This window comes from Electrophorus electricus, chromosome 1 (assembly GCF_041902795.1).
Source record: "Electrophorus electricus isolate QZ-2024a chromosome 1, ASM4190279v1, whole genome shotgun sequence".
Lineage (NCBI taxonomy): Eukaryota > Metazoa > Chordata > Actinopteri > Gymnotiformes > Gymnotidae > Electrophorus > Electrophorus electricus.
The window spans coordinates 42,190,200-42,214,901 of record NC_137497.1 but is presented as its reverse complement, the minus strand read 5'-3'; the positions used below and the strand labels follow the sequence as shown (position 1 = coordinate 42,214,901).

Genomic DNA, 24,702 nt, shown 5'->3' with positions numbered 1-24,702 from the left:
TTAACTGCCTTGAGCACTTCAGAAATCAAAGTGAGCCCATATACTTTTAAAAGGAGTGAAATTAATTTGGATTTTTGGGTTCTTCAGACACTGAAATAAGAGAAGGAACCTGAACTTGCCACTGGTCTGTTTACTGACCCTTTTAACTGCTAATTGTTTCCCTATTAAATGAAATTAGTAGTTCAGACACTTGACATCAAGGTGCAACATTTTAATCTTGCGTTTCACTTTTTTATTTTCAAAGCTCTGAATTCCTGGCAGTACTCCAAATCGTTTCCTTAGCAGGTCACTGGGTTCTGTGACCTGTTTCCTGAGCTTTCGGCATGAGAGTGGAAGCTGCAGTTCCAGCACCAGCCTGATTGGAGCTGACCATTTGGTGCTGGGGAACAGAGCTGTCAGGACACTTCTCTTTCTTTTGTATTAAAGCTCCCAGAACACAGCTTCAGTCAACCCGATTAGTCACGCATCAGAATAGATCCCCAGCACGCTGTCACACACATTCCCCAACCCTCAGAACCTCGTTAAAGAACAAGGATGACTACCAGCTGGCAGAAGAAATGGATGGCTCCTTTTTCCATGCATGATACAGTTCTATAAAAGCCTGTTTAATTGGATCGATTAGATGTCCTACTTTGCATTGTTGAAAACAAAGCAAGCAAATGATTGTAATATTATGTAAATCTAAATTTAACAGCTCAGTAATTTAATTGGATTCTGATGAAGAAGTAATATATTGTAGGATATACCAGCTTTTATAAAGCAGTGATACACCCACATTCTGCAAACTTGAAACATAACTGAAAGTGGTTGAATAACATTCTTGTTACTTCCCATTTTTGTGAGCTTCCATTCTCAGTATACAGTGTCACCCTTTCACCATAAGTGTCATCATTAGTCATTATTGAGATTTTACTGTTGTAATGCTGAAATGTTGACTGTCACTGATAGTCATTGATATGTTCAGCTGAAGCTAGCCCATTACTTCTAACATTTTCCAGTGAGTTTACAGTCTTAACATCACTGATGACAACACAGGGCTGGACAGCAAAAATGGAATATATGAGTCCAACATCTCCTCCCACTACAACCTAGCCCAGTTACTGGAGGTGAGCCAGATAAGCATCCAAGCCTACCCACATAAATGCTTATATAGTCATTTCCGTCTCTCCACTTTCTGATCAGGCAGATGGGTCACTTGACTTGAACAGAAAAATTTAGATTTTGGGTACAGTAGATATAGCATAAGAGGGTGGGGTGACTGAAATAACATTAACCATTTTAAGATATTCTGATTGTAGTCTGTGATGGCCTTGTATTAAGGCACAATGTCATTCAAACAAATCCTTTTTTTTTTTTTTTGAATGAAATGTTTGTAAGTTCATGCTATACAATGATTATGACAACAGAACGAAATGTAGGAAAACACCATTGTGGGTGCACATGACCAAAAGTCAACAATTGTAATTTTGTTCAGGATATGAGTCCAGTGAGTGAACCAAGAACAAAGCACAGGTATAGTCACGTGGAGTCGGTGGATTTCTTCCCCTTACACTACAACAAATAATAAAAGGACAATCTAAAACACTTTATTAATTTAAGTTAGGTAGAGACACTAAACATTGGAATCACTTAGTGTACTCCTGTGTAGAGTAGTGTTACAGTTACAGAAGATGCATGTCATACTGTCAACAATTGACAAAAATGAAGAGGTAGCGATCCTAGGCTCATCACTGGAGGTGTAGGAACAGGGCCCGTTGGAATGTAGGTTAAACTCATAACTGACATACATAAAAAATATTCCAATATCTGTTCACGCAGAGCAGTCAATAGTCCAAGAAAGGCAAAACAAAACATTTTAACTGGACCTTGTTGGATTAAAGACATAATGGACAATCGGTGAGATTTCAGACACTTTCAAATAATTGCTTTTTGACTTATTTTGAATATTTAATTTACATACTTCTGTAATTCATGCCCTGGGTTCATCCTTTGTAATTTTGGAGAACTGGTGATAAAAATCATATACTGATAAAAAAAAAATAAACACCATCTTCCAGCTTACCAAAAAGTAATCTAAACCATAATATCCCAAATGTCCCCCAACATCAATAGAGTGGGGGCAGTGTTCTTATATTCGGTCTTCTATAATGAGGACAGATGTCAGTGAGTTAATGCCCTCCGTGAGGGCACTGGGCCTGCTGACCCTGGCATTCAGCCTTTAGGACAGTGTGACAGGGCAACAGAACCTGCTCAGCACACAGAGTGGCTCCTGTGTGGGACAATCACCCTGTCAGGTCCAGTTCTCTCTACCGCATACACGAGAAAAGGAGGTGGAAGCTTCATATGTGTACACAGTGTGTCTGAGCAGCCATGAGAGTATATTCAGCTGCTTACAGGCAGAGCAGAAACATCACTTGCAATCACATGGAATCACATGGTGATATGATGCACAGAGGAAGTGGGTTGGTTCCTCTACATGCTTTAACCAATCTGGGTGGTTTTGACGCGTCATGACCAGATTTTGACACCATTGGCTTTATCGCCAGGTCATTTCTAACAGATAAGGTATTGTCTCTAGATTCTGAGAAATGAGGTGGTGTAATGGTTTAGCTAATAATATTGGCAGTGTAGAAAAATTAAGTAATTACAGTGCATGTCTACAAACAAAAAAAGTGACAAGATTTTACTGCTCATACAGTAACATACTGTATATTTTCACAAAGACACTAAGTAATGCTGGTGACTACATTATGTAAATAATTACTGAATACCTCATTTATGATTTCAAAACTACTGACAGTATATAGATGGTTGGTTCTTTAAAAAAAGAAAGAAAAAAAAGAAAGAAATTAGCGTAGTACACAGCTTGCTTTGTTCCAGAGGAACAATATGGTAAACTTTTGCATCTGCTCAATGCAAGCGCACCAGTCTAGATTCAGTCTCTCCGCTGATCCGCACTCTTCCACAGTGGTCTTCTGTCATGGGTAGGACACATGGCCTAGCCGCAGTCTGCCAGTGTCTAGATGCCATTCTTTGTTTCATTGTTGTTCATAGCCTCTTTCCTCTGAGCCAAGAAGGGATACATGCACTTGTCTGCCCCAAGGAAGCGGTACATGCAAACGATTGCCTCAAAAGGCAGGATGCTGCAACAGAGTGAGGAGAAAGCACGTGAACAAGTGCACGCTTCACCAACTTCACCAACCAACATGCTTGTGAACGCGCGTGTGTGCGTTTGCTGTGGGCCGCAGCTCACCTTTTCATCAGGTTGACCATGTAGACGATCCGAGGCGTGCACACCATGGGCTGGTCGGTCAAGATAGCTCTCATGGCCTGCTTAACGCAGAACTCGGGCTTGAGCGGCGGCATAAACGGCTCGATCTCTTTCCTGGCCGGAGACACACGGGAGACGCACAGAGGAAGAAAGCAAAACCAACAAGTTGAGAAAAGCCCTGAGCCATTTTCAGAGTCACTATTGAAAGGAAACAGATCCACTGTGCACCTGTCAAAGAGGCAAAAGGCTCCGTTTGAAACGAGAGCTTTCTGTACAGACATCATTGTGCGAGTAGAAAGCCAATCTGACTGTGACATGAGTGGGCACAAGCAAAGCTACCCTAAGCACTGTTCAGCAATGTCCACTTGCACTAGAACACTATTGTCCACGTCGGTCCTTAGTGAAGGCCACTGGAAATCTAATCACGCCATTTGGACAGTTACCTTATCCTGCAGCCTCTGAACATGCCCGTGTCCACCAGGTAAGGACACACCAGCGTCATCTTGATGCCGTCTTTTTCGGAAGCCTTGATTTCGTGGCTGAGGGATTCATGGAAGCCAATGGCACCAAACTTGCTGGCGCAGTAATCCTACAGTTAGGAAGAAAGACGGGGAGCCTCGTAAAGTAAGCGAATGGTACCAAAGTACCTGAAGCAGTTCTGTCCATAATGACAGGCAGAGCAGCACTGCTGACTTCTACAGTTTCACTAACATTCTTCAGCTATGTATGGCTGCAAGAAGGTTTTGATGTGGTTCACTGTGGACATAATCTTCAAAAACCAGCTTGGTCAAACACAGATGTGTGTAGATAAACACATAGGGATAAAGAGATTGGACTGAGGCCACATACATCAGTGGCTGCCTTAGTCACTGCATTAATGCCAAGTCATAAAAAAACCCTCACACTCAGGATTTAATGGAAGCATAATAGGTCAGAACCAATGTCTGTGTTTCTGCCTGCTTTGAAGTCAGACTAAGTCAAGATAAGGGCTGGTAAAACCCAGTGCATAGGGGCATCGAACAAAACAACACAGGCAAAGTTTCCCCCCAAAGGCTGGTGGAAAAATGACACCAGGTTGGAGAGCAGTGAAAGGAAGCTGTCCAAGCAGCAGAATATTAACTCAGTGTGGCCTTTCATTGGCACAGGCTAGTGTAACCAGTTTGGCACCGCTCTAACCATCCGAGCAAACGGACTGGATTTACATCGAAGGAAAAGAAAAGAAAGCAAAGGAAAAGAAAAGAAAAGGCTCATTGTATGAATTCATGAATAGAATTTTTCAATGAATGGAAAAAAAAATAAAAAAATAAAAGCTGAATTAAAATGCTACAGCAGAGAACAAGAATCTTTAGCACCATGAGAGGCCAAGCCCTGCTATAGTAATAAACTCATGCACACGCCCCTACTCTCTCTCTCTCTCTCACACACACACACACACACACACACACACACAGATTTGAGGCAACATGATTTGTAGAGTTTTAAAAACATCTTGGATTGGAGATTCTCTTTTGATAATTGTAGTCATTACAGGCTTCACTCTGATATCAAGAACTTTACTGAGCAGGATAACATTTCCTGCACTGTAGTCTTGAAAAACTGCTGTCAATTACATGCACACACACACACACACACACGCGACCCCCACCCCCACCATACACAAAGCCACAAAGAGAGGGGTAAGCGGCCTAAGTGACAGAGGTGAGCTAACCGAGAGAGAGGAGCTAACTAACCTTAGCTAACTGCAGTTCCAAATGTTCATCGGATATGCTGAGTGTCTCTAAACACACTCTCCCTTTATTTGGTGGATGCAGTGTACTAACCTCCACACCAGCTGTGCTGAAGAGCCCCAGCGAACTGGCAACTGTCACAATGTGACCATGGTTCATCTCCAGCATCTTGGGAAGAAATGCCTTGGTGGTCTGGAAGGGGATGAGGGAAAAAGAGGTTATTTTGTTGATGCTCTTCATCTGTGCCAAAGCCCTTTGATCCTGCTTTTTTCCTCCCTCCCTCTACTAATAATTCACCAAGACTAAACAATCTTTATCCGCGTAGTCCTGCAGAGGGAGTTCAACAGCTCTACTTCTGTCTGAAAGGCTTTTCCTGACAGCTCCACTTTCACACGCACCGAATAAGATTCATTTACACAAAACTTATTTATATGGACAAATAACTTCCAGGAGTAAAACCTGGTAGTAAAATCTCAGAGCCAAAAAACTCTTGGACTGTTAGGTCTGCTGACTGGCATACTTAAAAATATGTATCAGCATTCCAAGTGAAATGAATAATTTTAGCTTTTGCAGTCCACCTCCCAACGAGAGATTTGTAAGAAACCCTGCACTGAACAAGCAGGAACCCGCCAAGCACAGATTTAAAGAAGACAACTGTCTTTATGAGTCTTTATTCCAAACCTTTCACAAGTACACTCTCTCTAAAATCACTGTATGCATCTTTTCCTAAAAACAGTTTAGTGCAAAAGACGAAAGCTATCACAGGATAGCCAGTCTAATACCACTAAAACCACATGCCATTGTTGCTGACCTAACGGACTGACTCTACTAACTGTTTACTAGAAAGGCTCAGTTATACAAAGTGCCTGATTGCAAGTAACTGGTTGAAGCGATTTCGCTGTAATACAAACAAAATACCCACCAAAATAAAATTCTCAGCCCTTCTGTTAAATCTAAGAAAGACATTTTTTGAGAAAGAAATCAAGGTGCACTGCCATTCAGACTGAGCACTAACCACTGGAGGCATTATGGAGGATTCTCCAGAAGACCCCCAGTCAAGCAGAAGACCAGAAACATATGACACAGTTTAGCAGCTACTGTAGTCCTAGGTCTGGAGAAGCCCGTTTAAACACGAGTCTGACCACCTGTGAGAGTTCTGTTCAGGACGTCCAGGCAGAACCAGCCTACCTTCCTCACATGGCTTAGTCATGTGATTACAATTCCTGACAGGGTCAGTGCACACGGACAAACCAGCCTGTAGACAGAAGCAGCTATAATCTTCATCCACTGTGCAAGTCAAAAATGCATTTGTGCATTTCATCTGAAAATGTTTTTTTGTTATAAGGAAGGCTAATCTCATCTGGAGAACAACAGCATGGCAGAGAGTGTGCATGTGTGAATGGAGCAATAGGTCTGCAAAAGACACATCACTCCCACACTTCCCAGAAACTCTACCACCTGCTGCAGCCTGAGTTTACAGTTGTCCGTGTTTCCAGGTAAACAAAGTAGGTTGTTGTTGCAGTCTCCCTTGCCAAAACCAAAAATTATTACTGATCTAAAAAGTCTCACAACTTGCTCATAGTCTATTCTAATCTGAGATTAACGTAATGATGGGAGCTGATCAAATTTAAAAGGCAGGCATCTTAACATCAGTGTGTTAATTCAAGTGAATCTTATGTGGAATGCTTCCCTGAGGCCAGTTTGGGGAACACAGGAGGAGCCTCACTGACCTTTCGGACACTAAATGTGTGAAGCCAAACGCGAGTTCATGTCTTTACTTCGTGGCTTGCTTAATTGGTTCTCAACACTTGCGTTTACGCTAAATTAACTTCCAACAACAGAGTGCTTCCTCAGACGTGTTCTTGCTCCAGGCCTGGTGCACTTCCTAATTGAGAACTCAAGAGCGCAGCTTCCCACAAAGCTTTGCTCAGCCACTGCGTCAGCCTGGATTAGTGCTAATGTTTAAACAACAATAATATGCACAAGCGTTCAGAAGACCAGCAATGAAGCAGCTGCGGGATGAAGCAGCCAGGTCTGGCCCCCATTTATTCGTAGGTTCTCTCCTTCTGCTTTGACTGATCAGTCGGGTATTTGTTTCATCGCAATTTCTGATCTATGAAGCAATACAGAAAAAAATCTAGAAATAAATAAATCTAGAAATAAATAAATCTAGAAATAAATAAATCTAGGCTCCTTTACAGCTCAACAATGGATGTTCTCTCATTTCTCAGACATTGCTCTCTCATTTTTCTCATTTCTCATTTTTACAGCTCAGCTAGATGGCTGTTCTTTGATTAAATTAGTACTAAATAGATACTTTACACTTGGACAACAGACATTTTATTTATTCTCCGATTGGAAGAAAAATCCTTATATCTAAAATGAACCAATTCAGAAACGCTAACTAAAACAAAGCTATCTGTAAAAGAACATCACAGATAAGCGGATTTCAAAGTCAAGTGACAGCGCATGTGCAAGAGTATCCAGTAAGACCATCTAAGACCCCAGCAGGATCCTTCTGCAGCCTGTCCCATTCTCCTTGTCTAGCAGGAGAACTTGGATCCTGTCACTTGGAATCTTGTCAAGCTGTTTGCAAGACAAGAAAGCAATTGTACCATAGGTGGGTCAGGCAGAATCTCGGACTCTGCTTTTGCCTTGATGCTTTTCTGCAGGGAGCTGATCCAAGGTCTCTGCTTTCTCCAGCACGCGCTCCCTGTCACGCTGCAGCTATGCTGGTTATGCTTGTGGATTTGTCCACTGGCCACACATGGCTCATAACCTGGTTCCCTTGCAGACAGCAACTCAGAAAGAACAATGGAGGAACTGCCCAACACACAGCACTTAACACCAGCTCTCAGAGAGTGACCACTCTGGAGCTCCGCTCTCAGAGAGTGACCACTCTGGAGACTGGCAGTCAGCTCAGTGTGAGCGGCTGCAGGCACTGCGGCTCTTGTGCAGCTGGCCTGTGTGTGTGTGTTTGTGTGTGTGTATGTGTGTGTGTGTCTGTGTCTGTGTGTGTGTGAGCACTGAGCAGTGTTTGAGTAGCGGGTCCAGAGAGAGCACAGGCTCTGGCAGGCTGGCGTGTTCTCATAATGGCCTCACTTCCTTTTGGCTAAAACAGCACCGCTGCATTCCCATAACACAATCCAGCAAAATGAAGAGGAGGACCATCTGGACTGTGGACTTTCTGAAACACAGCCAAGAATGAGGCACTGGAGTGGCAGTCCCGGTGACAGTCAACACTCGAGATTAAAGAGAGCAACACCCAGCTCATTAGGAAAAGCAGGTTATGATGCTCATAACTGAAACATTGCATAATTACACTGTTTTCTCTCATAATAAATCCAAAATATGTTGAGGGAAAAAAGAAAAAAGAAAAATCTGTTCCGTGTAGTATTGTGTGCAAAACCATGTGCATGCAGTGCCTAATTACACTTCCATATTTTAATGCCAGAGATGTATGATGAGAAAGTACAGTTGGCCCAGCTGCTTTTGTGGGTTTAGAAACCACATCCTCCACTCTGGACCCTATACAAATCCATGTTCATTGCAACCTGCATTCACCTTGAAAGAAACCACACATGAGCACAAGGCCTAAGAAAACATGGCCACAAGACTAATAAAGATTCCAGCTTCCCCACAAGCAAGTGCGTCTGTTTGATCCAGCTCAAAACTCACTGAACACATGATGTTAATGCTACTCGCCACCCTCCAGCTCACTCACACTCAGTCCACTGCTTAAAACCCACTTCAAAGCATTATAAACTATTCCTTAAGTGATAAAAATGTGTTATATCATACCTGCATGAAAGAAACTAAGGGGAAAAAACACAAATTTAAAATAAAATAACATTTGCACCAAATTACAATACATGGCAATACATCACACCTCCCATTCATGTAATGCATTATTTGTGGAGCTTGGAGGGAGCCCTGTTGAAGTGTCCTGATCCCACTCCTCTGTGTGAAGCCCCACATGTCTGCATGCCAGCCATCAACAATCCCGGCACGCTAATAAACAAACAACCTGTTCTGCTGGGATCTTCCCCACAAATGTCCGCAAAAGTGTGACTTCAGCTCAGCGTGATTCTAAGCAAACTGGCTACCCACAGGGTGGTCTGGCCAAGACAATGTAGCCTGCAGGCATTCCAGGCTTACTCATTAGCAACATAAGGTTAATTAGAGAGAGGCCCAATGAGAATGGCCTTGTCCAAATGGCACCTCCCCGAGCAGGATATGCCCTTCAATGGACTTTTAATTAACAACCCCAGGTTGAGTGCACTCTACTTGGTATGGGTGAGGACCATACCCTTACTGCATGCTGAAATAGGACCACACCCTTACTGCATGCTGAAATAGGACCACACCCTTACTGCATGCTGAAATAGGACCACACCCTTACTGCATGCTGAAATAGGACCACACCCTTACTGCATGCTGAAATAGTACCACACCCTTACTGCATGCTGAAATAGTACCACACCCTTACTGCATTCTGAAATAGTACCACACCCTTACTGCATGCTGAAATAGGACCATACCCTTACTGCATGCCGAAATAGTACCATACCCTTACTGCATGCTGAAATAGTACCACACCCTTACTGCATGCTGAAATAGGGCCATACGCTTACTGCATACCGAAATAGTACCACACCCTTACTGCATGCTGAAATAGGACCATACCCTTACTGCATGCTGAAATAGGACCATACCCTTACTGCATGCTGATATAGTACCATACCCTTACTGCATTCTGAAATAGGACCATACTCTTACTGCATTCTGAAACAGTACCACATTCCTAGTGCATGTTGAAATAGGAACATAACCTTACTGCATGCTGAAATAGTACCACACTCCTAGTGCATTCTGAAATAGGACCATAACTTTACTTAATTCTGAAACAGTACCACATTCCTAGTTCATGTTGAAATAGTACCACACTCTTAGTGCATGCTGAAATAGGACCATAACCTTACTGCATGCTAAAATAAAAGACCATACCATAACTGCCTGCTGAAATAGTACTATACTTATTGCATGCTGAAATAGGGCCATGTTCTTACTGCATTCTGAAATGGGGCCAATGGCAATAATGTGATAGCTTTGTGCAGCTTTATTAGAAGCTACCCATACTGAGAAATACTCTAAAGGGCTGAACAACTTTTATTATCGCCCTCCTTGAGAAAAAAATACATTTAATTTTTTGAGACACAAGAATGATTTGTCATTAGGCAAATAACTGCAATCTCAAAACCTGCATTCTAAGACATTTAACTGATTCTGTGATCTGGATGGAAGTGGGATCATCTTTGCTCTTTTGCAAAGGAATTCTGTTCATGCTCATCAGGTATTCACTCGCCTATGCTTCCTACATCAACTCTTGTCTGTCAAGTACGAATGCAAAAAGTCATACAACACAAGATCAACATCCTTTCCAGCTGCGAACCAGCACAAATACCGGAGCTAAGAAAGATCATGGATTCAACAAATGATTCGATCTGAACACTACAGTGATTCTCCACTGTAGGACAGACAAATAACTCCAGCTGTAAAAAGCACTGGCATGGAAACACTGATAATAACAGACAAGCATCTAACCATTTAGCAGCAAATGATTTAGACTAAGAGCTGTGTGAGCTCACCCAGAAGTGTGCATGACAGTTGACCACCATGGTCCTCTCAATCAGCTCATCCGGACACTCGAGCAGGTGGTGACCAGACACCACGCCAGCATTGTTGATCAGCAGGTCGACCTCCCCGACCTCTCTGCGAACTTTCTCTGCAGTGGAGTACACGCTCTCACGCTTCCCCACGTCACACACGTACGTGTAGACCTGAGGCCGGATGGGAAGAACCTCTTCCACCCCAGCTTCTGAAAACACACCCAAAGGATCAGTCACACACTGAGACATAAAGTCAGACCTTTATCTGGCTACACATCTTACACTTAGGTTTTACAATTGTACAGTTAGGTTTTCCCTCAAACAGGCTATGACCCATTCAATCATGCTTCCACAACTGCTTCCTCAAATGAAGCCTAATCCTCCCTGGAATATTTTTATTACATATTTGATCAAATCATACCACAATTATTCTAGACAGGCCAACATGAATGGATTTGCAGCTTGCTTGGGAACTCTCTCTCTAAGGGAACTAAATACTAATTAGTATATTAGGTAACATGCAAATTAAAACTCTGAAATTAAATATGATTTAGGATACAGGTTGTACACTCACTATCATTCTACAAAAGATAGATAGATAGATAGATAGATAGATAGATAGATAGATAGATAGATAGATAGATAGATAGATAGATAGAAAGAAAGAAAGAAAGAAAGAAAGAAAGAAAGAAAGAAAGAAAGAAAGAAAGAAAGAAAGAAAGAAAGAAAGAAAGAAAGAGGGGAGAAAGGTCCGTTACCCTCTTTCGCCACAGGACTGTCGAGTTCACGGTAGATTTGTCGCACCATGTCCGCAGTCTCCTCGTTGCTTTGGCTGTTGATGTCCCAGAGCACGAGGATCGCCCGACGTCGGGCGAACTCCTTGGCGAAAAGGCGCCCGAGTTGTCCGCCGGCGCCGGTGATGACACACACCTGCCCAGCCACGCTCTTCTCTTTCGGGCGCACCAGCCACTTTAACCCAGCCATCGAAATGGCCCAAATGACTTTTAAAATGACCACGAAGAATTCCGCGATAATGGTAATCATTGCTACTTTGATTTTCAAACCAAGAAGCAAGCGAAAATAAACACAATTTGATTTAGTTTAAATATAGTCACGATGTTCTAGATAATAAAGCAATGAACGTCTATCACAAATACCCTGAAAGTGATTAACAAACGCAAATCAAATAGCAAACCTTAATTTAATTCACAAAATGTTATTTATGGGTTTACCATATATAGGCAAATCACTTCATGTAGACTAATGAATAAAGGCTTGCTTTTATATTCAATTCTACCATATATTAATTCATAAAATAACATATTAAACAGTCAAAAATTGAATAACAAGAACCTAACTGACAGCGGATAAGACCAGATCTGTTCTGTTTGTCCTACAGTTCAATAATCAAGCCTACGGCAGGCGCAAAATGTCTTTAACGACAAAGTCGGATTGCGAGAACTGAAAGAAGCACGAAAGCAAACTGTTTTTCCTAAAGCTGCGAGCGGCGCGCGGCGAGGCGCTTCTCTAATCCACTGGTAGAATCCGACTGCGCTCGTGAGCAGAAGCAATCTCGAGAGCCCTCGCGCGAGAATGACAGCTCTGCGCTGATCTCAACACCTCGCGCACGCACGGGCTCTTTTTAAAGACTCCAAAGACTCCAGAGGGAAAAAAAAAACTCCAAAGACTCCAGAAAAAGGACCCCAGGAGCTAGGCTATTGTCTCGAATGCCTGACGAAAATGTAAGTCGACTTCGCGCTAGTTAATCAGAGACATGAAACGATCTCGTATTAGGAAATTCTGTTTTGTGTAGATTATACCTGAATATATGGGAGCATATTAAGATAGGGTTGAACTGGTCCAAACACCCTGCTCCCTGTCACGGATTGGGATGAAGGGTTAGTTTTACAATGAAGAAATGACAGCTTCGTTAGTTTATATTTGTTTTATATGCTTGACAATGCAAGACACACTTGTGCTCCCAACAACTCCCAAGTAGTGTGTCAGCGAGAAGCAGGTAGCATAATACGATGAACAGAAACTGATTAGAAGAACTTCACGGACCTTGCTGGCAAGCACACTCACTCACTCACTCACATTTACTAAGATGTGAATTCTCTATCGCCTCAGATGATCAGAAATGAAACTAGGAAGACTTACTTTTTTTAATTAGATCTCGTTTTCGCAACATAAACTTGTTATAAACTCTAAATCCAAACCTCTTGTGTTTTCTTTTAACTACATGGGCTGAAGTGTGTGCGGAACGTTTTTGTTAGACCTATTGCTATACAATACATGGAAAGCTGTACAGAAGGCTAGAAAGAGTTGTAGGTTTATTTGGCACTTAGAAACAGCTGTACAAGGTGGCCATCTTGTGGTGTGTTTGTGCACTGACTGCTCTTTACCGCTGTGTTTTATACCCTCAGTGCACTCTTTCCATTTCTATAGAACTTGAGATGGCAGACTTCACCCATTTCACAGATAGGGTGAGAGAGTGTGGACAGCAAAATGAAAATGGCTGTAAATGAGTTGTCACAATTTATAGCGTTTATAACGTGTCACAATTTATAGACTGTCAGCAAAAAAAAAGTAAAAATATTAAATATATTAAAAGTAAACTAAAGCGGAATACACTAACTTCGTATGTCAGTACATTGTAATAACGAATGAATACCCTGAGTATTACAACGCTAGCAGTCTTATATCTAACGGGTTTCCAACGTGTGCCATACCATCTTAACATTATGAAACATTTTGTGGAATGAAATGGAGACCTCTGCAAAATGAATTTAACAATGGTCTACCCTCTACAGCGTTTAATAGATATCTGTCGCATTATGGCTTATTTTTCTCTACTTACCTCGTGCTATTTGAACTAAATTAAATGGCCATATGTTATATGTTAATTACTTGGCCATATGTGTAAAAGCGTACACGAGTAGGTATTTGACTCATACGGGGGAAAAGCTCCGAAGGCCGCTTATCATCTGACTCATGGCTGAATGGGTTCATGCTTCTGTTTAGCAGATTTTCCGTCCAGTAGAACAGATTTTTGCATTCTTACACCCCAATTAAGTTCGCAATCATACTGTCTCCAACTATTTGAAACGTGTTGAACTGACTTCAAATGCACTATCGAGTTAATGAGTGCATTTAGGCCATACACTGTTGTGTTTAACACGAGTATCCCATCACGAAGGTCTATTGAACTCTGGTAACTACAGTAACCTGTGCTGGTAACTTAGTAACGTGTACTCATCATGGGACTACAGGAACACGATGGCAGACAAGCTAGCTGGCTAGCTAAATAACTATCTAGATAATTCGCCAAAAGTCGCCAGCCAAAGTCAAAATGTTTCTACAAAGAATGATAAGTAAGTATATTTAAGAAAAAAGAAAAAAAAAAACATTCACGCGAACCAAACCTTACAGGCAATGTCTTCAAAGTGGCTGAAATGCGAGCATTTGTTTGTCCGAAAGTGGTAACAGTACCTGCTGAAGTATTGGACTCTAATCAAAGTTGTGTTCCGTACCTGCGAGAAAACCTCGCAGACAACATTTCCACCTTCAGATTAGTGCCTGTGGGGAAAGCGCCTGAAGAATTCAGAATAAATGCGTCCTCGGGGAAAAAGACGCGTCCCAGCAGCCGAAGATGTAAGTAGAGCAGGATAGAGTTACGGTAACCCGAACAGATCCTCACATACTCTCACAACAGCCAGTTAGCCAAGTCTTGTGTAAGACATCAATTTCTATGTTAGCCTTTTTAATGGAGGATTTAAAATAATTTACAAATACAGGACTAACTATTAACACTACTGAAGGGATAACCATAGCAGTTTAACTTAGTGCCAACAGTTAAGCTTAAACATTATATGTTCTAAATGTAAGTAAACCTATAGGACTGTAGGATTACTCGAATAGGCCTAACTATTATAATATTGAGGGATATGTGAGGGTCCCATCCACCCACACGGCCAGGTAATATACCTTACCGTTTTCTCACGAGACTAATAGACAGTTGTGACCACGGAAGATTTATACTCCTCCGGTATTTGCGGATGTATTGGTTAAAACAAATTTAAGGAGTTATGTGTGATGTGTACATATCCTTTCCACGTTTTGTTTCTGTACGAAGTGCTCAGGTGTTCTCTTTCTTGTAGCGGTGACGAGACTAGTCCCGGAAAGCACAAATACTGATACATGTGGACATAATTTTCTGTTTGATAAGAGATGGAGAAATGGAATGTTTTCCAAGAATAATTTCAAAGGTATTTTATTTCCTCAGATATGACAGCTTGAATGGCTCTGTAAGATAGGAAATAATAATAATAATAATAATAATAATAATAATAATAATAATAATAATAATAAGCGTGATTTACATTATCTTTGAACAAAACTAACATGGAATTAGTTTGTGGATGAAGACAAACAGTTGTACTATCAAAACAGAACAAAGACTGCCAGTAATTTGCCAACTGATGATGTTACAGTCTTCTATGTTGCTAACTAAATAATTAACTGATCTAACATGTTTAATTTTTTTTTCTATTCAATAGATGGCGAACCCGTCAAACCCACATCTATTTTGCCTCCGGTTTCTCTGGATTTCCAAAATCATCAATCACACATTTTAAACAAGTTATTGAATCAGAAGCAACTATTTTATGGAATTACAAAGCCCTGTAGTTTTGGGTTAGTATTTCATTATTCAGCATTTCATCATTTTTAGATGGTTACTACGTGTCATGTCCCTCCCTGGTGATTCCCCTCTTCGACTGCCGAGGTCAATGTAACCAGTCTGTTGGACTGTTTCACACAATCACCTTGTTAGAATGAATATTTAAACCTGGCATCTGGGTTGATTCAGTGCAAAGTCTTGCCATACTTTCTCTACTGCGATTCTGAGTGCTCTGTTATTGTGTGTGCGTTTCTTTTTTACTTCTCTGCCTGGTGTCTGGATCTTGGATTTTGCCTTCACTGACTGCTTTATCTAGTATTTTGACCCTATTTTCTGGACCTGACTATTCTATACTATGTAATGAGTTACACTATGGAATTGAGGTGAAAACCTTAATACTCTGTGTATCACTTACAGGTCCTATGAGGAATATGGTCTAGTGTCAGTCCCATCAGTTAAGTTATCAGTTACCACCCCACCTATCAGTGGAAGGAACAATGTTACTGGAGGTTTCAAAAACAGGTGACTAACACAGCCCAACAAAATGTGTCATAAATTGTTTTCCCAGTTGAACAGAAGCTAAAATCTAATATAACTACTTACTGCAACCCACTGGTCTGCAGACCAAGGGTAAATAAAAGAGGATGTAATCACTTCACCGCTGGATTTAACACCTCAAGTAAGCACATCATTATTTCATATGCACTAATTCGCATAGTGTTTGTAAGTAAGTAAATTATTATTTTCAAATGCACTTATGCATTTAGTGATTGTTTTAAGGACATTTTACCTGCCATTGGTCAGACAGTCCTTTAATTTGGTGGTATATCAAGAGCAACTGTTAAGTGCATGTTAAGTCAGATGCCATTGTTTTCAGCAGGCTGGGTTTTTTTTGGGATTGTTTTGCAGACCAGTCCTACCCTGATCCTGTCCCAGGGGCTCCAGCACTATTCCTCCAGAGGCTTCTGGAGATCTCCTCTCTGGAAGGGGAAACGGTGCACGAGGAGAAGAGTAAAAATCCTAAAAAGAGCCACAGGCAGGAGTCCTGACGAAAAACTACTGCTCACAGAGAAAAAGAGCTTATTGTACAGTGCCAAAGAGATGGCAACAAAGAGGCAAGGAAAAACATAATGTAGTGCAAATGTTAGGGGACTATCACCCCTGCTAATGCATAATGACTAATGACAAGCCCACATTCTCAAAACAATGCACAGGCCAAAGTACAAAATGTCACATTTAATTATGACTGTTATTGTTTTGTAATCATAACACTTCTTGTTAGCCAGACATGGATTTCACGTATAAGTATTTAAGATTAACATTAGTATTGGAACAGTTTATCTGGAATTTTCTGTTCCTCATATTCATTTTTTCCATGTTTATTCAAAACAGTTGAGTATGCAGCAATAATAACCAATTTTATCTACTGTTTAAGGAGCTGTAGCACCCTGGAGTCACTAAGTAAAGGTTGGAGAGTGAGGTTTGGAGTGCAGCCCTTGAGAGCATCAGCAAGTAATCTGAAGACATGCAACATTTACAGACACCCTTCTTTGAGAATATACTGGCAGATATGTTGAATAGTAAAGTTTAATGCTTATGCTTTGTTTACCTTTTGTTTCAGTCCAAAAATGTGTAAGAATTCATTTTTAATAGTGTTGGCTGCTGTTCACATTATGAAGACAGTCCAACCACTGATTTAACCCAGCTGCATTACAGCATTCCTGTGCAGCACTGTGTCGTTGGACATGTCTGTAGTCTTCACATTTACAACTTGCACACAATAGTGGGTCCAATCTGTTTTTTTGTCATGGAAATTGGGGGAGGCCTATATACCAGCACTGAATAAAATAAAGTTGCAAATGTAATGTTTTTGTTTTTTATTTACTTTTATATATATTTCAACATACAAGGGATTATTGTAATAACTTCTTGTGAATCAACTGGTGAGAATAATTCCTCTTCATGGCCCACAGGAAGGTTGTAGGCATCAAATCAATTACTTTCAGGAGCTATGTAGCAATCAGTAATTGGGTAAATGTGCAGTTCTTTGATTACATAAAATTTGAGTAGCTTGCATTTCTAAAATTTTAAATTATCCATGTTGAGTATGTCTGTGGAAAACTCTTACACGTGTGTGCAAGTGAACACACACATTATACTTGTTATATAAAAAGTCCACATTTTGGAGGTCTGATATGTCTTTCTGTATGACATGGACCCATACATGTGATACTCATACATGTGATTTATTTAATACTTTGTTATAATTTGAGGTGCATAGAATTATTTCTTCTTCCTGAAGCAAATGAATTACTATCATTTGTATTGGAAAGAGCCTTTTTTCTGTTAACCCTCCAGGTAGCTGATGTTTATATGTAAACCTGCGACAACTTCCAGAGGCAGTTCTACTTATGTAGTTCCTATGTCAGAAATAGGCCTGTAATGGCTTATAGGCTTATAAACTGCAACGCAAATCTGTTTTCTGCAGGACAAATGAAAATGGGTCTTAGAACCATCATCTTTATCTAGTGTTTATCATATTATCATATAGTATTTATTCTTGAATGTGTGTGTTAAGGTCCAACATTAACAAAATGAACAGACACAATGATAAGTAAATATGTTTTACATAAGCAGATTACTTCTGATGGATAAGTGTAATAGAATGTTAATTCAAATTAACATAACTATACCTAATTTAATATACCTGTCACGGGACGCAACCCCCCCCCACCCCCGTGATGGCAGGGTTTATCGTTTAGTGTTTGTCAGTCTATTTAAACCCCCGTCAGTGCGTACCTCACTGTTGGTCATTGTTTGTTAGCATCTGAGTATAATGTTAGTATCCATGTGTGTCTAGCCTGTGTTAATGTTACAGTCTTTATTGTTAGCGTTAAGTATGTTGATGTTCACTGTTAATGTTATGTGTGAGTGCCACCATTGTCTTTTACGTTCAATGTCATTCAATGTTTCACAAAGTCAAGGGAGTCTGTCTGTCCTGTTCCGTGCCCTGCAGCAGTCGGGCAGATATTACAGAATGACCAACCACCACAGGAATTTCTTGGGGGCGGGCCTGAGGCTACTGGGCCTGGGCTGAGGAGCACCGATGTGCCCCACAAGGACCATAAAGAGGGCGGTTGGGTGGAGCCAGCAGGATCTCCGGAGGGCAGGGCTGAAGCCCGAGTCCCTTCCCTTCCATGGACCCGCCAGTAGGACTGGAGGGGTTCACCCAAAGCCTCGGAGCGCCTGGGAGAAGGAGGACCGTTCGGGGGAGGAGCACGGCTGGAACCGGGTCGGAGGTGCTGGGTGGGCACCGGGCATGGCCGTACTGTGTGTGTGTGTGTGTGTGTACAGCAGCCTGGAGTTTGCTATCCCGGAAGGGGAAGCGTCGGAAACTGTGCCCCTAGGGAGGGTTTGTCGTCAGGGAATGTCTCTCCCCCGCATGTTACGAGCAGCATACTGCTACAAGTATGAATTGTAGGAATGCCATAAACAAGTGGCTGGCATAGTATACAGGAAAATCTGTGCCAAGTACAAACTGGAAGTTCCAAGATCTAAGTGCGATACACCCCCAAAGGTGGTGGAAAATGACCATGCTAAGATTCTGTAGGACTTCCAGATACAGACAGACAAAATGGTAATGGCTAATCAACTGGCTAGTGTAGTGGTGGATAAACAACAGAAGAGGGCTGTACTGATAGATGTGGCAATTCCAAATGATAGCAACATCAGGAACAAGGAACATGAAAAGCTCGAGAAATACCATGGGCTGAAAGAAGAGCTAGAAACTATGTGGAGAATGAAGGCAACCATGGTTGCCATGGTTATCAGAGCACTACGGACTGTGGCTCCGGCAGATCCCAGAAAAAACTTTTGAGATCTCCACCCAGAAGAGTGCAGTCCTGGGAACAGGTGGACCTGTGCTTGATGGAAAAAGGCCTCTATATATATATATATATATATATATGCTTTATTAGTCTCTTATATATATGGGACTAATAAAGCATATTCATATAACCAGAAATCTATGTAATCTATATATTGTTATATGAAGACAAGTCTGGATATTGTGACCAAGGTTTAGGAAATTGAGGTTTTTATTTAAAATTAGGGCTTTTCTTTATGGTTAATGTTTATTTTCAATTTATTATTATCGTAATCACCATCTAAAGTTGGAATATTTAAGATATTTAAGATATTTAAATATCTTAAATTAACATTAGGATGAGACTGTTGTGATGTCATTACTTGGTCTAAACCATCAATATTTGCTCCTTCTCTCCCTCACCTGTCAGCATCTTTATACTCTCCCTCTCTCTCTACTTTGAATGAACCAGAGTGAACATGGAAAAATATTATCAGTAAGCAACTGATATTTCTTGCCATGATGCTCGTGAATGGATTACAGACAATTTCTTATCTGACTGGTAAATGTCAGGAAACATTGACTCAATTCTTGAACTCTTCTGTACTTATATCATCTGACTAGTACTCATTCTCTCACAGCTTACTTCTCTATTTTCTGAAGTTGCCCAAAAAACCTCTGCATGTCATTGTCACCCTCCCCCTTACTCATGACTTACTGTGGATGAAAGCTGACAAAAGATGACTAATAGAAATCTATTTTAACTTTTTCAAACTGACACTAACCATTGCCATTTATCATAAGCAGGTACAACTACACATGATATTATACGAATATACAGTAAATTAAAGCTGCTACTCTACATGTTCACATGCATCACTACTATGACTGATACATTACTGAGACTTCACGTGGGATTTCTAACAAATATAATGAAATATAAAACATTACCGTTAGTTGAAGTTGACTGTGACCATTAGTGGATGCTTCATGAATGTGTGGCTAATTAACTTTCCAGTTACCTTAGCTAGGTTATGAGAGCTAACGTCAGTAGTGATGGAAGATTTAGTTAGTATTCGCAAATTGGCCCATTTTCACCAAAAAATGTTTGTTTCCACTACATAGAATTACTGATACATTTTACTCAAATATTATTTATTTATACAATTACAATTTCAGCGCAAAATGATGTATTGACTTTAACGTTATCTTTTTTCCAAACATTGCGCAAAGATAGTGAGTGGAATCAATGTACATTTTGATCTTATCTCAACATTTTGATCTTATCTCAATATTGGATGTGTTGTTCACCCCCCATATGGTGTCTAAGGCCTTGCATCTCTCTCTAATGCGGATAAGGTTGTATGAACTCCACAGGTTGAGTTTTTGCTCAGTGCAGTTGTTCTAAAGCGACTTGGTCTAAAGGGAGGTTATAGTAGAATATTATAGTATAGTAACATTATTTTAGCTGACATTTTCCCCTAATGATGCTATGAAGCCAGTATTATTGTGGAACTTGCTAAAGTAGCTTACAGTGATGTTTTAGCAAAAATAAACATGCAAACTTGATGTATAGTGATTAATGACTTGGTGTGCATTTGGAGAGGTTTTTGGACACTTCAGAGAAGTCACCTAGTGGATACCTAGTGGAAAACATTATGTAGCTACTTAATCATTTCATGTATATGCTCAAAATTGTTCAATTTATTACACAAGACCCTGGTGAATCAAGAAATGTAGAGTGTGAGTGAAGCATCAATAGACACATTATACACCTCAAAAATCAAAGGCGTTTTATTTTTTGTTGACATTTTCATCTGTATTAGATGAGCTCAAATGGAACCTAAATGATGGACAAATAAGGCTGGATGTGAATGGATGTCTTGTCCCAAGTGTCTACTTCAATTTGAATCCTGAATGATCATTGTGGTATGTGTACAATTTCAGATACCTAGTGTTAAAATGAACAAGTACAAATCGTTCAAAAATGAGCTTAAAACTGCTAGCGCATAAAGGGGCTAAGGCGTACTGCAAATCTACCGTTGGCGAAATACATCTTTGTATTATAGCCTATTAATTTATTAGTCATTTGTAGCTACTGCCAATGATATAGAATTACACACTGTAGTGCACTTGTCATGTTAAAACAGTATTTATTTATCAGCGTGTTTGTTTTATTCTTCTTTTTCAAGTGTTTGGAAAACGTAGATGGGGGAAACTAGTACGTATTCATAATAATATAGTAGCAGTACTACCGACTAGGAAATTGTGTTATTTAATTTAGCAGTAATGCTCGCACTTTGGCAGTGTGCTCTCTCGTGAATATTTTGGTCGCTTTGTTCAAAGCCAAGACTCCTCCGTGGAGAACAAGTTCCAGCAGAAATACTGGAAAACCAAACAAATGCTAATCAAAGCCACAGGAAAGAAAGAAGATTAGCACGATGTCACCTCAGATGCAGACCTTGATGCAAACTTGAGGTCAGGATACAAGTATTAATGCTCAAACGGACCAACAGTGGATTCGGCTAAAAGTAAGCGATGTATTTTAGACCGAACTGTAAGGTTCATGACTTCTTAAACATTCATAGGTCTGTGTTTTGTATTTGTTTTGACCACTCTAGGTGTTCCCCTCGGTGCAGAGGACATGCATGGAACTCCTCAAAGTGATAGAACAGTACCAGAGAAGGATCTGCCGTAATTGCTCTCCGTATGCTGCTCGAGCAAAAACATTCCACCAAGCGCAGTTCCACTGAGTACACTCAGTAAAGAGACTAGCCAAGCATAATTCTCAAGTAGTAGTACTCAAGTAGCTTTCAGGTCCTGCTGTTTTACAGGGAAATCCCATCCAGTAGATGTACTCAATTGGCGTACATGTTCAATTATGAGACTGAGTACCATTGCTTGACAGATATCCCTACAAATTGCTTCTTTAACACTTTCCCTAAACATGATATGATGATGAGGCTTCGCCCTCACATATGCCTCCTTGTGGCAGACCGGCAGTGCACACGCCATTGTGTCGCCTGTATCAGGAGGTGGACACATTCTGCTACCGGGCCATCTCACACACCTGGCTGACTGTGAACCGGAAGGAGCAGTCTAGGACGGAGTACCGTGGCGCCCTGCTCTGCATGAAAGACGTGTACCAGGAGTTGGATCCTGACACGCATAACCACATGGAAAAGTTCCGCAAGGTCAGCCTGCCTAACAGGATTATGATGAGTTAAGTGGAATTGTGCTCGCTGAAGACATTTTGACCCAGGCTTGTTCACTGAGAATCCAGAGAATCCAGATTCAAGAGAATGCATGGCTCATACAGGATAAAAAATGCTTAATAAAAGTTTCATATCAAGAAGGCTCCCCGATAAGAAGGTAGTGGTGTGTGTAATGGTCAGTAATTTTTGTACTGTCCCTTTAAGTTGCGTTTACGTAAGAAGAGGTTTTTTTTTGTTTTTGCTGTACATTACAGAGACTACTGGACTTGGCTCTTATATTGTCCTTGTTTTCATTTCTTTAAGTAACGCATCTGAAAGCTTTGGATGTTTTCTAGAGTTCATGTATGAACATTCTGCAAGATTCCAAGAGCAGGCCTATATCACGTAGTGAATAAATCGGCAAGATTACTTGAGTCTGACCAGTGTCTCCTCCACGTGCTTCAAAGGTCACTCTCTTCTAGTTCCAAAGTTCTCTGGTAATCTGGGTTAAAGTATAACTTTTAAATATGACTAACTCCAAGCGTTACATGTGTCACATGTGCTGAAACAATTACAAATTGTATATAAATTTTTAGAACACATATATGTACAGACAATGTAGCTTGCAGAGGAGCTGACTCAGAAACTGTCCTCAGTATGCCGGACACCAGCAGCGTCTAGTCATGTTAGCCATCCATAATATCTTCAGCCACTGGGGTCCACAGCTGAATTAGTATTTAGATCTCTGTATATAGTCATATGTTTGTTTGTTTGGTTTTTTTTAATTACAAAGGTATTAGATCATGATTTTTTATTCATTTTGCTTGTGAAGTAGTTGTTCAAAGGGGGTTATATGGGATCTCCTGTCTGAGTACAGTGTTATCTGTAGAGCTATCATACGAGTAGTGAGTTTAAACATTTTTGTAGCTATTTTTAGAATGTAAAGTAGGAATCTTTCCTGTTCTACTATTGTTTCTTCAATGATTCCTTATTGTCAGTCGGCAGCTTCAAAGTGTCACTTTCAGCCAGTCGGACGCTGCTTTGCTGTCCGCAGGTCCAGGCTCAGGTGCGCTTTACCAAGACGACCTTTTGACAAACTGAAGAAGGACGTGTGTCAGAAGGTGGACCTCCAGGGAGCCAGCCACTGTAATCTGCTCTCGCACATACTCACGAAAAAACACTCGAAGGTCAGAAGTGAAGAAGCCGAAGCCAGCGTGACTGTAGAGGCCAAATAAGGGACGCTGCCTTCCCAGTTCCAGTGATATGCTGTTTTAATAAACACAGGGCTGAAGACATTCTCAGTTCAATGTACGCATGTGTGTTTTATAACAAAGCACCTTTCCTATAGCAGGGTTTGGGCTGCAGGTACTGGACCAAGAACACAAAATTCCTGAGTGACAGGACATGTTGTCTGCTGGGAATTTGCCTTTACTTTATAAGACAATACTCAGGGAATCATGTACTCTCTGAAGTCTACATTCTATAGGTGCGTGCTCTCAATATATTCCATATATTCGCCGACACCCACAGGCGTGCTGAGTCAGGTAGGTGTTTTCTAACCCTTACCCTAGCATGTGACTTGTCCACTGCACATAGTTATAGTTGATGGCTTACCAACACATGCATGGCTTGGCCTGCTTTATCCACTCGTAGATGCTGTCCATGTCCCCTTAAACTGAAGGTAAACACTGCTGGCGTGCGAGTATTCCACCAGGAACACCACTGGGCCTGAGATCTAGCTGTCAGCGTGCAGGCTGTCATGGAACATCAAAGCCTTCCGTTGTTAGGAAGTGGGAAGTGTCAGCTGTTTCATACTAGAATTCTCACACTGTTTCCTTGAGCCCTCATTATCTGAATGACATTACATTCTGCATGCTATACTGAGTCAGGTACAAAACAATCTGCTATGTGCCATGAAGAACTGAATTGATTTGGTGCTGGGGTAGTTTTTCAGGGGAACAGATTGGCCTCCAACTGATTTGCTGAGCTCCTTTGACTTTGTTGCAGCTTTTCAGCAGAATTCTATACACTACCACACTGAGTCAATATCAAGTATTACTTTTTAAGAGATGGTAACAGCTGGCACTGTGTGTTGGAAGTCTATACAGATTATAGTTTGAATGAAATATGTGCTGGATCAACAGTTTTAAAAATTGCGGGGAAAAATATGCATACAAGATATTTAGATATATTTTAGTTTATGCTAAAGATTTCTCAAGATCATCAAAAATAAGTTAAATAATATAATGTTAAGTTAAATAATAATAATAATAATAATAATAATAATAATAAATA

The 24,702-nt window shown here is 40.8% G+C and overlaps 4 protein-coding genes across 8 annotated transcripts in view; 3 read left to right on the top strand and 1 right to left on the bottom strand.

Annotated features, from left to right (window-relative positions):
* stau2 (staufen double-stranded RNA binding protein 2) overlaps window positions 1-1,651 on the top strand; it is a 65,556-nt gene extending 63,905 nt beyond the window's left edge. Inside the window, exon 15 of the mRNA XM_081720546.1 lies at window positions 245-1,651. Within this exon, the coding sequence (XP_081576672.1) occupies window positions 245-302 (58 nt within the window). The 3' untranslated portion in view covers window positions 303-1,651. The remainder of the gene's footprint in view (window positions 1-244) is intronic.
* Window positions 1,571-12,295, bottom strand: rdh10a (retinol dehydrogenase 10a). Its single transcript, XM_027023956.3, has 6 exons — window positions 11,426-12,295; window positions 10,647-10,876; window positions 5,092-5,190; window positions 3,715-3,860; window positions 3,254-3,385; window positions 1,571-3,143 (listed from the first exon to the last, which is right to left on the bottom strand). The coding sequence occupies exons 1-6, from the start codon at window positions 11,709-11,711 to the stop codon at window positions 3,020-3,022; spliced, it is 1,017 nt and encodes a 338-aa protein (XP_026879757.1). The 5' UTR covers window positions 11,712-12,295; the 3' UTR covers window positions 1,571-3,019.
* A 157-nt stretch (window positions 12,296-12,452) lies between these two features.
* On the top strand, window positions 12,453-17,213 carry c1h8orf89 (chromosome 1 C8orf89 homolog). 4 transcript variants are annotated; one of them, XM_081720579.1, is made up of 8 exons: window positions 12,453-14,041; window positions 14,148-14,321; window positions 14,828-14,935; window positions 15,227-15,362; window positions 15,766-15,870; window positions 15,972-16,027; window positions 16,258-16,463; window positions 16,784-17,213. In XM_081720579.1, the coding sequence occupies exons 1-7, from the start codon at window positions 14,020-14,022 to the stop codon at window positions 16,395-16,397; spliced, it is 741 nt and encodes a 246-aa protein (XP_081576705.1). In that variant the 5' UTR covers window positions 12,453-14,019; the 3' UTR covers window positions 16,398-16,463; window positions 16,784-17,213. The 4 variants fall into 4 exon arrangements, with proteins under 4 accessions (XP_081576705.1, XP_081576710.1, XP_026879758.2 ...); XM_081720584.1 differs by having other exon boundaries at window positions 12,458-14,041; window positions 14,208-14,321; XM_027023957.3 differs by having other exon boundaries at window positions 12,460-14,041; window positions 14,220-14,321.
* Window positions 17,214-21,041: 3,828 nt separating this feature from the next.
* LOC145659245 (islet cell autoantigen 1-like) lies at window positions 21,042-23,704 on the top strand. Of its 2 annotated transcripts, none has more exons than XM_081720534.1 (4): window positions 21,042-21,142; window positions 21,560-21,744; window positions 21,835-22,407; window positions 23,462-23,704. In XM_081720534.1, the coding sequence occupies exons 3-4, from the start codon at window positions 22,192-22,194 to the stop codon at window positions 23,498-23,500; spliced, it is 255 nt and encodes an 84-aa protein (XP_081576660.1). In that variant the 5' UTR covers window positions 21,042-21,142; window positions 21,560-21,744; window positions 21,835-22,191; the 3' UTR covers window positions 23,501-23,704. The 2 variants fall into 2 exon arrangements, with proteins under 2 accessions (XP_081576660.1, XP_081576654.1); XM_081720528.1 differs by having other exon boundaries at window positions 23,433-23,704.
* The last annotated feature ends 998 nt before the right edge of the window (window positions 23,705-24,702 follow it).

Bases quoted from the DNA above. Each gene is read 5' to 3' on its own strand.
- rdh10a (XM_027023956.3), bottom strand. From the start codon at position 11,711: ATGATTACCATTATCGCGGAATTCTTCGTGGTCATTTTAAAAGTCATT. The intron at 3,386-3,714 runs GTAACTGTCCAA...GTCTCCGGCCAG, and splicing joins TTCAGAGGCTGCAGGATAAG to GAAAGAGATCGAGCCGTTTA. The intron at 3,144-3,253 runs GTGAGCTGCGGC...ACTCTGTTGCAG, and splicing joins ATGGTCAACCTGATGAAAAG to CATCCTGCCTTTTGAGGCAA.
- c1h8orf89 (XM_081720573.1), top strand. From the start codon at position 14,123: ATGCGAGCATTTGTTTGTCCGAAAGTGGTAACAGTACCTGCTGAAGTA. The intron at 14,936-15,226 runs GTATTTTATTTC...TCTATTCAATAG, and splicing joins TTCCAAGAATAATTTCAAAG to ATGGCGAACCCGTCAAACCC. The intron at 16,028-16,257 runs GTAAGCACATCA...ATTGTTTTGCAG, and splicing joins CGCTGGATTTAACACCTCAA to ACCAGTCCTACCCTGATCCT.
- LOC145659245 (XM_081720528.1), top strand. From the start codon at position 22,192: ATGCCTCCTTGTGGCAGACCGGCAGTGCACACGCCATTGTGTCGCCTG. The intron at 22,408-23,432 runs GTCAGCCTGCCT...TGTCACTTTCAG, and splicing joins ACATGGAAAAGTTCCGCAAG to CCAGTCGGACGCTGCTTTGC.